The following is a 12224-nucleotide window of genomic DNA, read 5'->3' on the forward strand; positions in this document are numbered from 1 at the left end:
AAATAAAATACTTTGTAATATCTACTCATCATTGGCGACAAATCTTGTCGTGCATAATGTATGTGAAACCTGTCCGGATGATAATATAAAATTGGCATGAACTGCGTATGAAGTGTTTGGTTTGAATAACATATTGGAGACATCTGGTTCAACCAGCATATTGAAGGCATACAATAGATAAAGTCAGCGTTAAAGTATTAAAATGGCAACACGTGATGTTGTCCAGTCTCTACAGCAGATTCTTATGAATTTTTAATTAGAACCATAACAAAACAGTGATGAAAGACACATACACATGCACTGTAATACGAAACATATTTCGATGATGGAATATAGAGCAGCAGCATAGATAAGTCTATCAGAGGCATCACAGTAAATGCTGACAAAGTAGTAAATATGGAGATGACATTATCAATGATTATAAGTGATTCAGGAAATCTAGCACAGCATATCAATATCGACAATACAGTAGCGACTTCAGAGATGGACGGCAAGTGTGAAGAATTAAAACAATAGTGGAGTCGGGAGCAGTCTTGCAAACAAATAATTAATATATTTTGAGTTAAAAGTGATTAGTGATTAAGAACCGACAAGGTAATAGTTCAGCAATCATACGCTATAAATAATTAGCATCCCGGGCTATCATTTGGAGTATTTATTGCATTAAACAGTGATAAATAGAGAAGCATTAAATTACCTGGAATGATGGGAGGATATGTGGCTTAGCATGGAAAACATTGTGCAATTATTTAGAGTTGTGTTCAATTGTGGGAAGAATAGATTGCTCCCAAAGGCTTGAGATTCAGTATTACAAGCTTATGGAATGCATCATGAACAATGGGATATCACTGTGATTGGCCATGGCGACAATAACATAGAGATGAAGAGATTGGGCTCGAGACGCTCAAAAGCCAGGGAATAGCACCAAACATGATTAACAAAGTGGAAGGAAGAACACTTATATGCTACTGCATGTGTACAATAAAGGGACTGCCGACCATTTGACATAAGTACTTAGAGAAGGTATTGCAAGTTACAAATATGGGGCCAGGCCACAAAATAAGGAGGAATATACAAAGGTGCAAAATCTGACATTGTCGTGGGCTGTAGAAGAGAAAGCATAATATTTGAAAGGAAACACGGATGACAGATTGACCATAAGGGAAATATATTGGCTGAAGGATTGATTCACCATAAGGAGACAAAACAGAAAGGGGGATCATCGATATGTGGTACTAGCAGTCTCAAGTAGGGAAGTATGAAAGATAGGGTGAGGAGTCCCCCGTACGAATGTACCCAACTTGGCCAAACTATCTACATCAGTGGACTAAGTCCATGTAAGAGATTATTAGGTGATAAATACACTGATGCCATCGATAGGTGAGTATGCGAGGTATATTAAGTTATCCTTCTTCACATTATTATATGAAAGTAATAAGAATATGATATATATATAGATATATTTTTGTATAAATATATTTAGATATGTATAGTTGCATGTGAATTATATACATTCATTCAAAATGACATTTAATAATTGGATATAATGATTGTGAGATCTATTATGGGAGTATAAAAAGGTTATCTTATTTCTATAATTGAAAATATAAAATAAATATTACAATCATTTATGTTGTTGTTAGTAATAGACATGAGATAAATTACTAACATCCTATTTTAACATTCTTATTTGTATTTCAAATACATACTATAAGAGGTATTTGCCTTGATCTTTTCTTTCGAGAATGTTATTGCAGGAAAAAGGAGGATTTATATCAGATTCAGAAAGAGTCTGACACTTTGTTAAAGAGAAGTTTGGATAAGAAGCTCAGAAGATTGATGTTCAGAGGGAGTCTGACACATTCGTCTGAAGGAGCAGATAGAGAATATGATTCAGTCAACCTTCGGTGATCTCGTCGTATTGATTCAAAGGGAGTAATACATGTTGAAATGGATTATCTAGTGTGTTGGTTATCAAAATTGTTGATTAGAAACCTACGAGCCTTGCCTGTTCGATGTTGGGATATCTAATCGATTTTGGCCAACTTGACAGGATCAATCAAATTGACTTAGATCCTCCGCGCTTTTGGCTCCGCTAAACCAAGGGCTGTACACTTGATTCTGAACAGCTGAACTTGAATCCAGGATGTTTTATAGCGAATAGATTATAATGCAAAGGCAATCTCCTTAAATGGCAAGATTCTAAGGAAAAACTTCTGAATTACGAATGTTGAATAATCTTCAAATTTTAATTACTTTAGTAAAGTTGTGAATTGCTGAAAGGAAAATTTAAAATGAATTACTACAACAAACAAGTATCAAATCCTTCGAAGAAATAGATTAGAAAATTGCGAGCACATGGATTGAGAAGCATGAACAATTTAAATGATTAGTGCCGAATTTCAAATGGGCAATAGAGTCAATAGTATACTTTTTCACGTACAATTTTATGATATACAATATCTGTAAACAATTCAGTTATCATGATGCATCAAATTATTTCACTTTTATGCATATTTAAACCAGTCTATAATGTTTTAACCTATAAAAGGACAAAATAGATACAAATATGAAAAACATTTTATTTTACTGTATTTGTATTTATCAAGTTTAAATAACAGTGAGCAATTTGATCTGCTTATCGTGATAATGAATTATTAATGAGAAGTAAAATGACTCACAAAAGATGAACTGTATAATATTTAACTCAAAAGTAAATGAAATTCTTACTGATTTTACTGCAAGAAAGTCAGGTTGAAGACATCCAATATTTGACGTTCTATTCAACACAATTCCTCACAATACTTGAAATATATGTCCAACACCCTCAATATGCAGGAGCTTAGTTTGACCTTAATCTTTCTCAAAAAATTCGATAACATTTGCTTCAAAATGTGTAGAGCTTTTTTATAATATGTCTAGAATGGTAATGAATGGTCCTCTTGAACATTACATACAATATATTTATAGAGGAATAAGAGGCACCAGTTATATTCTCAAACATCACACCTCTTCATAAATAAAAGTAACCAATGCTTAATTCCTCTAATATAATCCATATTGTAACCGGTGGTTGTATCATTCCAATGTTTAATTAATTTGGAATATGAGTCGAACTTTAGCCGTCAGTTACATCTCTCCCCGGGCTTATAACATTCGATATGATTTCCTTTCATTCCCGTGAATGCCTCTTGTGTAATCCTTCATATGCTGAATGGCCTCCTTCTACCAGTTGCAGTCTCCATTTTAAGCATACATTTCGGAACACAAAACCACTGTGGTCATGACTTGGAGCAGGCAATTCGAACCGGCGTCAAAAATTATCGTGCCCTTCTCTTAGGCACATGTTTTCGAACTCGGGTGTCTCCCACCGCGCTTGATCAAACCTCTGTATCCTGAACCTGCAATAAGGCACAGGAAATCGTCAGATATTAGTTAGAAACAGTAAATCCTCTTCCTAAGAAATCTGGTGAAGCATGGGTGCCGAAGATTCCTCTACTGAGCACATCGTCTTGAAAAGCAAATACTTCTAAGACATAATACTTTAATCCTATTTCCCGGCCCTACTTGCAACATGAAAAGCTGCACTACATATCATATGTCCGCAGTCTTTAGAGACACCCACACATTTTAAAACTTTTTCACACCCTGTACCCGCAGGCATTGGCTCCACATATTCTGAATCATTGTGGATGGACTCCACACCATTTTCTGAACCAGCAGAAAATGAATCTAAGTTCTCATATTCATTTTCCAACATGGGTGCAGTTGACTCATTTCCATTCTCATATTCATTATCTGAGATAGGAGAAGTTAATTGCTCAATTTTGGTCTCATTTTCAGTTTCAGAAACTTCAGGAGTTGATCCAACATTTTCATGTCCATTTTCTGTAATAAGAGCATTTTCTAAAACAGATGGTGTTGCCTCCAGTTCATTGTTCTTCCTTTCCCTCTTCAAGTTGTTGACTTCTGTCACAGCAGAGTTGACTGCATGGAGAATCATCTTCTTAACCTCTAACTTGTCTTCCTTGGCCCTGTGGTTCTTTGAAAGCAACCGAAACTCTTCAGTCAATCGAATGCATTCCTGCACATTTTCAGGAGAGACGAAGTCAAGCGCAACTTTTATACAAAACTTTAGATTTCAAACTTGATGGGGGCATCCAGCAGGAATAAATACTGCCTCGCCAAGCTGTTGTTCAAATGTCCATGGCTCTACCTGAAATTCTTCTTTCAGTTTCTTTTTATGCTCTGTGTCCAAGTAAAGTGTCTGATCGTGAATGGGATGAATGACAGAATGGACAGGAGCAGCTCGTGTGTGTCTGAATTCCTTTGAATGCTTTTTGAGATAAGCCTGTAATTTGGGTACATCCTCTCTATGAAAAATATCCCAAAGAGCTCCTCCATAACTGATGGAATTATTATCTTTATCACAATTCTTGATTCCAATTTTAGGCTTTGATTCAGCTCCTTTACAGGTAACATCACTACTTACTGGCATTTCCTGAAATTTCTGGCTTATTTTCATTCTTTTCAGATCTTGTTCTTCTGTCATTTTTTTCCCATTTGCATTATAGTTCTGATGATTTTCACAAGACTCAGATAACAGAGGCTTTCCTATGCCTACTTCCTCAGAGACAAGAGTATCAGCCTCAAATTCCACTTTGGGTGGTCTTCCCCTTTTTTTCACATGGACAGATTTATCGATATCCTTTGAATTTCCATAGAGTCATTCAAATCCGTTTCTCTATATTTCTGTTGTAATTTCTCTATTTTACGAATTTGATCATTTGAGAACTTGACCTCAGCAATATGTGTCAATACATTCACTGCATCAGACATATCATAGTGTATCTTTGTAACTGAGTCCCCTCTACCAAGTTCATACTGGGTACCATAAGCTATATATGTTTTTGGGCCCAGATCGGGTTTCAGACAGTCTTTAGGAAGTTTTGTGGCAAGATTAAGAATGCTACATTTAGGATGGGTGTACTCCTGGAAAGGTAAAGCACTGATAAGTTCAGCACCATGTCGAGGTAGACGCTCTTCAAAGTAATTTGAGGGAGGCCAATCCTTGAGCTTCAACATTTCAGGCTACCTTTTCCATTCCCCCCTAGCTGCAAATTTAGAATTATGTAATGCACAAAAACCTATAAGATTCAGAAATCAGGGACTTCTATACTCAATAGCTCATATTGTACATATTGTGGCTCCTTCTCAGTTAAGAATTGCTCTTGTTCTTTCCCAGAAATAAATAATAATCTGAGATCTGATGAGAATACATTTGCTTCGTCATCCCAATACAGCATTTTATGTCCAAGATTGAAGGACATTTAAAACTGTTCTGCAAATATGCTTTCAGACTCATGCTTCTTTTCAGGAGACCACTGGCAGATTAGGAAACACATTGTGTAGAAAATACTTTGCATAGTATATCTCGAGGTTACTTGCCCTTCAAGTCTGCTTTTGAGACCTATTGCACTCCTTAAATAAAAAAGGAAACCAATTTTTTTTGGCTCCATTATAGTGATCAATAAATTGTAGCAGTCAAGAGGATTGTTATTCATGAATATACCTTGTGAGTTGTGACTATGTGATTTTAATGGGCTTACCCCCTGTGTACATCATGAGGAAGCGACGACTTCCAAATGATGCCACTTGTATTTGTAGAAGTTATTGAAAGGTGACGATCTTACAATAACTTAATTTTCTATTATGATGGATATCTTACAATGTCTATGCAAATCATGATAGATTATGCTTTTCATGGTGGATGTTTATATGGTAAGTGTTATGAGAATGCATGTGCATATGCCTTATAAGCAATTTTTTGAATACATGGTGAATGCTATGCAAATTGATGTTTTGGAAAGCCATTACAAAGAGTATTTGGTGAATATCATGCGACTTGATGTTCTGCAAGCCCATTACTCATAGTACTCGATGAATATCTGGCATTTCAACATTCTGGAAGGCCATTACTCAAAGAGTATTTGGTGAATATCATTGATATTTTGGGAGACCAGTGCTCATGGTATCAGATGTGATATCAAACATTTTTGAGTAATTGGTGAATATCATGTATTCTGGGAGATTAATACTCGTGATATCGGATGTGATATCAAGCTTTATGGAGTAATTGGTGAATATCATATGTTGACATTCTAGAAGACCAATACTCATAATATCAAATGTGATATAAAAATGTTGAGTATCTTTTGATCAAAGATATTCTTATATTACATTAAGGTAGTATGTGGTTATGTGTTTATCCTCCCTAGCTAAGAGGGAGTATTTATGTTTTGTAGCTTTACTAGGATAAATTACATCAATATATATATATATATATATATATATATATATATATATATATATATATATATATATATATATAATCGGATCGACAATTTTTGGCCTTGAATAGCCATGAATCTCTGATTTGGGCGACTTCTCCAAAAATCGTCTGAAATCGTCAAAATCGGCCTTATAAATCAGCAATTTGGTCAAAAAGCACCAATTTTTTTTACGTATGTAATGGATTTATTTTTTATGTTCCTTGTTTATGTATGGTAGGCTTTAACTTCTAGTTGATGATGTTATAGTGTGTTTAAGTTATATTCAATAAAGGGTGCATGAAATAAGTTTAGAATCATTAAAATCTCTAAATTTTAAGGTTTTTTTCACTTTGCCAATTCGTAGCCAATTTATGGCTGATTCACGAGTTGAGTCAGCCTTGCCGATTCTGATCCGATTCCGAGTTTTGGTTTTTTGATATCTATAACTATAAGAGTTTAATTATGATAATGAATAAACATTTCTATTCTTACTCTCTTATAAATATAAGGGGAGGTTGCAATTAAAAAACACATACCAAATAAATGGCAGTGCTTAGTACATTTGCAACGATCGTGGAAAACGAACAGTAAGATCATAAACAAAGTGTGCAAACTTACAAAGACTCGAATAATGATAAGGTATTATGTTTGTACATGTCAACCTATATGGTTAATAGACAACTATGTTGCACAAAATATTAGAAATGGGAATCTAAGAAAATACTATAAGTGATTTCTAGAAGTGTCATTTATGGTGATGATTTAGATGAAATTCAAGGTATCACTAATGTAAATTGAAAATTGGAACTATTACATAGCTTACCACACGGTATTAGTTTATCAAATGGAAAAATACTACTACTGTTTAGCTTCAACAGTATCTTAACTTTGAATGAAAATTGCCATACGACTTCTCTTGGGATTGCAATTGTACCTACACACACTGCCTAAGCCAAGTTTCTTCTCTTTATTTTTCTTAAATCAAGGGGAACATATCGCCAAACGAACATTGAAATAATTTAGTAGAGCTTAGGCCATCTGAAAAGGAGTCCTTAATATTAGACTTGGGTTGCTCTTCTCATTTGAGAACAAGTAGGTCTACTTTGGCCAAGGAACTCACAAGAGTATGGACCATCTCAGGAAAGTAATTTAGAGAACAAGTAGGTCTACTTTGGCTAAGGATCTCACAAGAGTATGGACAATCTCAGCAAAGTAATTTAGAACTAACACATGGCTTCATCTTTAGATATGTAGCATTTTCTTGAGTGCAAAATTTATAACAAGGCCTAGATTTCCTTTTAGTACACACGAAGATTGATGCAAATTTCTTTTCTTAGGACATGGATTTCAACAAAGTGGTAGGCTAGCTTGGGTAAAGGAAAATTATTTAAACCAGACCCCCTTTGAGATATGCTAGAAAATATGGTTAATCATTTTCCGAGCCACAAAGAGGTGAAAGCATTAAGCTTTTACTAAAATGCAGCTAGGAAAAGTTTTCTCGAGTATTAGTGCTACAAACATAATAAATGGGAGTTGGAAAATGAGAGATGAGAACCCAATAAATTTGTAATTGAACTAGAAAACGGTAGACATATGGTACATTTGTTTAGCACAATTGATGGTTGAGAGCTTGAGATTAGCTAAAATGTTTTCATCCAATTTAAGTGCAAGGAGAAGAATATTTTGGGAACAAGAGTATTTAAATGGTTAGAAAAATGAAATGTTTAAGTGTTCTCTTCTCTAGTTTCGTAAATTTGAGCTTAATTTCTTCTCAAGTTTGAAACTTCCTTTTTAGATAAAGTAGATAATTAGGAATGTACTTTTTCAGTGTAAAATTGATTTGTTCTTTAAAATTCAATCGCTGTATATCCACAAATACCAACTCTTTATTGTATTTTAAGCAATCTGCTAATTGCAATTCCATCTTTAATAGTTTGTTATTAATCATAAATTTTATCGCTGCCTTGGTTGCAGGTATTACTATAGCAGCAGCCTAGGTTATTATTATGACCCAAGTACAGGATTTTTCTGCAGTGCGACAACAGGAAAATGGTATATGCGTCTACTTCTGTATTTTCTTTTGTTCTTAAGATTGCATTCCTAGACCATATAGAAATAGTGTTTCTCCCTAGACCATTTTTTAAATAGTGTTTCTTTTAGTGTCAAGTATGCAAGGACGGATTTCATGGATGGCAACTATTTTTCTGTATTTTTGGGGCTGAGAAAGGAATTACTATTAAAATGATCTAAGTTGCCGGTTCGTGTTCAAGAACCTGGTATGTTGGTTTGAATTTTTTTATAGATGGGGTTTTGGGGTTCATTCAGGTTATTTATGCAACCTAGAAGCATGGATTAAGATTCTAATATTATAATGTCATATATTATCGTATAAACAACAAAAACATCATAAACTTGTAATCATACCTTCGCAGCATCATATATTTCAAGTTCAATATCAAAATATTAAAATAATAATATTGAGTTCAAGTATCATTCTTTCAACAATTGGAACTTTAGTTTTAAATTTTAATACGAAAATGGATTCTCTAAATCACCAACAGCATCATCATCATCATTGGCATTAGATGAACCACAAGCAATGCCAATACCACTTGCACTAATAGTGTTCTCACTTCCAAGTCCTCAAATGAAGCAAGCTGAGAAGTGGAAGCATCCAAGTCTTAATGGAAACTTACCTCTTTCAGCCAAAATCTTGCAAATGAGTAGGAATAAAGCTGTGACACTTGATCAAGCTTCAAAAATCTGTCTTCAACTCTCCCTATATGATGCTATAAGCCCCCAAGATTTCGTGCAGTGAATTCTTTATATCCAATTATTGTTAATGACCCCTGTCCGATTAATTGGAAGCTCTGTATGGTGATAAATCATATTTTAAGTATTAAACAATATCAATCGGTAAAGGGAATTGCAAGCTACTAATATAACATTTTTCAAGTAGGATGTTAATTACAAAAAAACAAGCTCTCTGTACAAGGTAGTAATAAGCATTTAACAACTTGGAAAGTAGGAATGTTATTAGTGCAGTTGATCCATTGACATTGGCACAGTTTGTGAATCAACTAATGCCTTTGATGACAAAGAAGATGTAGATTTAGATAACCCATTAGATGATTGAAACTTAGTATAAAGTCTTAATTGTTGAAAGTCAAAACAATGATACTTGAACTCGATATTATTGTAGTATTTTGTTGTTGATAATAGATATGATACGATGATTACAAGTTTATAGTGTTTTTATTGTTTTTATGATACTATGTGGCATTCTAAGATTAATTCATTCTTCTAGGCTGTATTCATATGCGTATATAGATATTTTTTACATGTTTTTGTACTAATCAACCCAAATCCCATCTCAAAATTTTGCTATACCAGCGAATCGGTTCTTTGAACACGAAGTTGAACCCAAACTCGAACCGGAAACTTAGTTCTAAAGAGTAAATATAAAATCAATTCATTGATTCCAGAAGTCATTTGATAGACTGATACTTATATAGACATAATAGAAAAGTAATTTTGCATCATGCATAGGGACATTGAGTAACATACTCAAAAGATGGAGTCATCATACAATTGGTTCCTTGGAAACTGCTTCTCTTCCTCCGTCTTCCTTGCTTTTCCTCTTTACTTTCGGGTGTGTGCCAAATAGGAAGGGTATGGGTTTTAAAGGTGTTTTGGGTTTGAGAGCATTTGTGGGCCTTCTTCTTTTAGGGTTTTAACTTCTATTTATTTTAAAATGGCTTTTTGTTGTTTTCTGTGCATTTGATGTGGGGAGGGTTGAAGTCCCTCAAAAGACCACAAGCAAGGGGACTGGGAGAGAATATCCTCTACAAGTCCCTAGTACATCTTGGACATTATCCAAAATCAAAAACATATTCACAAATATTACGATATAGCATCAACTATGGCTGTTTCTTTATTGCCAGGAGATAGGGATAGGGATGGGAAACAAGGAATCCGATTTCCAAACAGTAGTTGAGATGACAAAAAGCCAATAAAGTATTATACATAATACATATATATAATTTGTTTGTAAACCGAAATGCTAGGATATCAGATTTAACTCCTGGAGCCAGGTCCTGGTCCTTATTCGCTTCGTGTTTGGGTGCTGCCACAGTTGGCCCTAGGTTCACACCAGATTCGGCGGACTCTGAGAATAAGAAACAGGGTCCATGCAATACAGAATGAATATGGAAACATCTGTCAGTGCCTTTTTGCCTTGCCTCTGCATGTGATGGAAGGGGAAGCTTCAGCTTTCTAGTAAAATTTATTTTTGAAGTTTTGTTTTTATTCTATTTTTCCTTTCTCAGGTCCAATATAATTTATTTGTACTTTACATTTTAAATTAGTTGATTTGATATTTAATTTTGCTCTTTATTGCATATGTTAAAATTATTTTTAAAAAAATATTTAAACTACAGTTATAATATTATAATACATTTATTATTGATATATTATGAGTTAATATCTTAAAAGAAAATTTTAAACATTTTTAATTATTTAATTATATTGTTTTGTTAATAGTTTTATTAAATATTCAAACATATAAACATTTTCAAACTTATAATTAAAATATATATATATATATATATATATGTATGTATGTATATCTGTATCCGTACCCAGGGGGAAAATTCATCGCATTGCCATACCCAAACTCATATCTCATACATGAAACCGTACTGCAATTGGCAACTCAGCTAAAAGGTATCAAATTCGGAATTTAAGAAAAACAGTGAACAATGCAACAAAATTTAGAAAGACACAAAATGCATTAAAAGTTTATGATACTATGTAGTATGTAAGATATTGAACTTTGAATCTAGTTACAATTCTATTCATTTTTAATCTAAATTGCATCAAATCCTGAATTAATGACAAAAGTGAAACAATGCAGCAAAATTTAGGAAGATAGGGAACGTGTTAGAAGTTTTAGGATGCTATGTCAGATATGAACTTTGAAGCAAGAAGCAATTCTATTCATTATTAGCTTCTGTGTTCATTAATTGTGAGTGCATGAAATTTGATTTTTAATTTTAATTGTTTAATATGTTTTTTAAATTTGATTTGGTATTTTGTCTATCTTGCATTTTGAGTTGTGCTATGGAAGCTATGTGCCTTTCTGTTTGCGAGTTTTCCTTGTTTTCAATGAATAGATGCATGTAGGTTTCTCCATTTCCACTAGACAATTCTTTAGGATGGTGTTTATAAGAATATCTGTTGAATTTAGCATTGGGAGGCTAACTCTATTATCTCAAGTTAGTCCTTAGCCAAGCATCTCACCCACATTGATATATGCGGATAGAGTCTTCAGTGATGCACTGCATCACTTGAGACATTAATAATTATGACTAATCAACACCCTCAGTAGTGGTAATGATCCATTGACATCAGACCAACATCTCATCCAACCAAGTATGAAGACAACTATCAAAACGGCAATGAAATTAATCAATCTCCAAATCGGCGATTAACAATTGTTAAGATTGTAACAAACTGTTATATGAGTATCTGCGATTAAAGGAAGTTGCAATTAGTTTGGGTTACTTTTAGACATGCCTTTTTGGTTATCCAAGAGATGCCTGCTGGCACGCTGGCAATAAAGGGGCACGCTGGCAATAAAGGGGTCTTATATTGCATTGAGTTGATCATTAAAAAACATTGAAGACATACACATATTGGAGGTCAATCAATGCACATCGCAGATTATTATATTTACTTGCAGCCGTCTACATACAGTGATGTGATATTGCAGTGATTGGACACACACACACACACAGAGTAATGTGATAGTGCAGTGATTGGACATAATATACACTGACTTGATATTGCAGCGATCCTATATTGAGGTATATATATTTACTTGCAGCCATA

At 34.0% G+C, this 12224-nt stretch overlaps 1 protein-coding gene and 1 pseudogene across 4 annotated transcripts in view; one reads left to right on the forward strand and one right to left on the reverse strand.

Moving 5' to 3' along the window:
* LOC149532442 (uncharacterized) overlaps positions 1-12224 on the forward strand; it is a 73805-nt gene that overhangs the window by 40663 nt on the left and 20918 nt on the right. For 3 of the 4 annotated variants that reach the window (XM_089803618.1, XM_089803617.1, XM_089803620.1), the window contains one exon: positions 8307-8384. In XM_089803618.1, the coding sequence (XP_089659744.1) occupies positions 8307-8384 (78 nt within the window). Of the gene's footprint in view, positions 1-8306; positions 8385-8492; positions 8609-12224 lie in introns of all 4 variants that reach the window. The other variant, XM_089803619.1, reaches the window with a different exon arrangement.
* Positions 3337-5330, reverse strand: LOC149532443 (lysine-specific demethylase JMJ27-like; annotated as a pseudogene).

Source organism: Cupressus sempervirens, chromosome 10 (genome assembly GCF_028749045.1).
Source record: "Cupressus sempervirens isolate cs-2001-9-10 chromosome 10, ASM2874904v1, whole genome shotgun sequence".
NCBI lineage: Eukaryota > Viridiplantae > Streptophyta > Pinopsida > Cupressales > Cupressaceae > Cupressus > Cupressus sempervirens.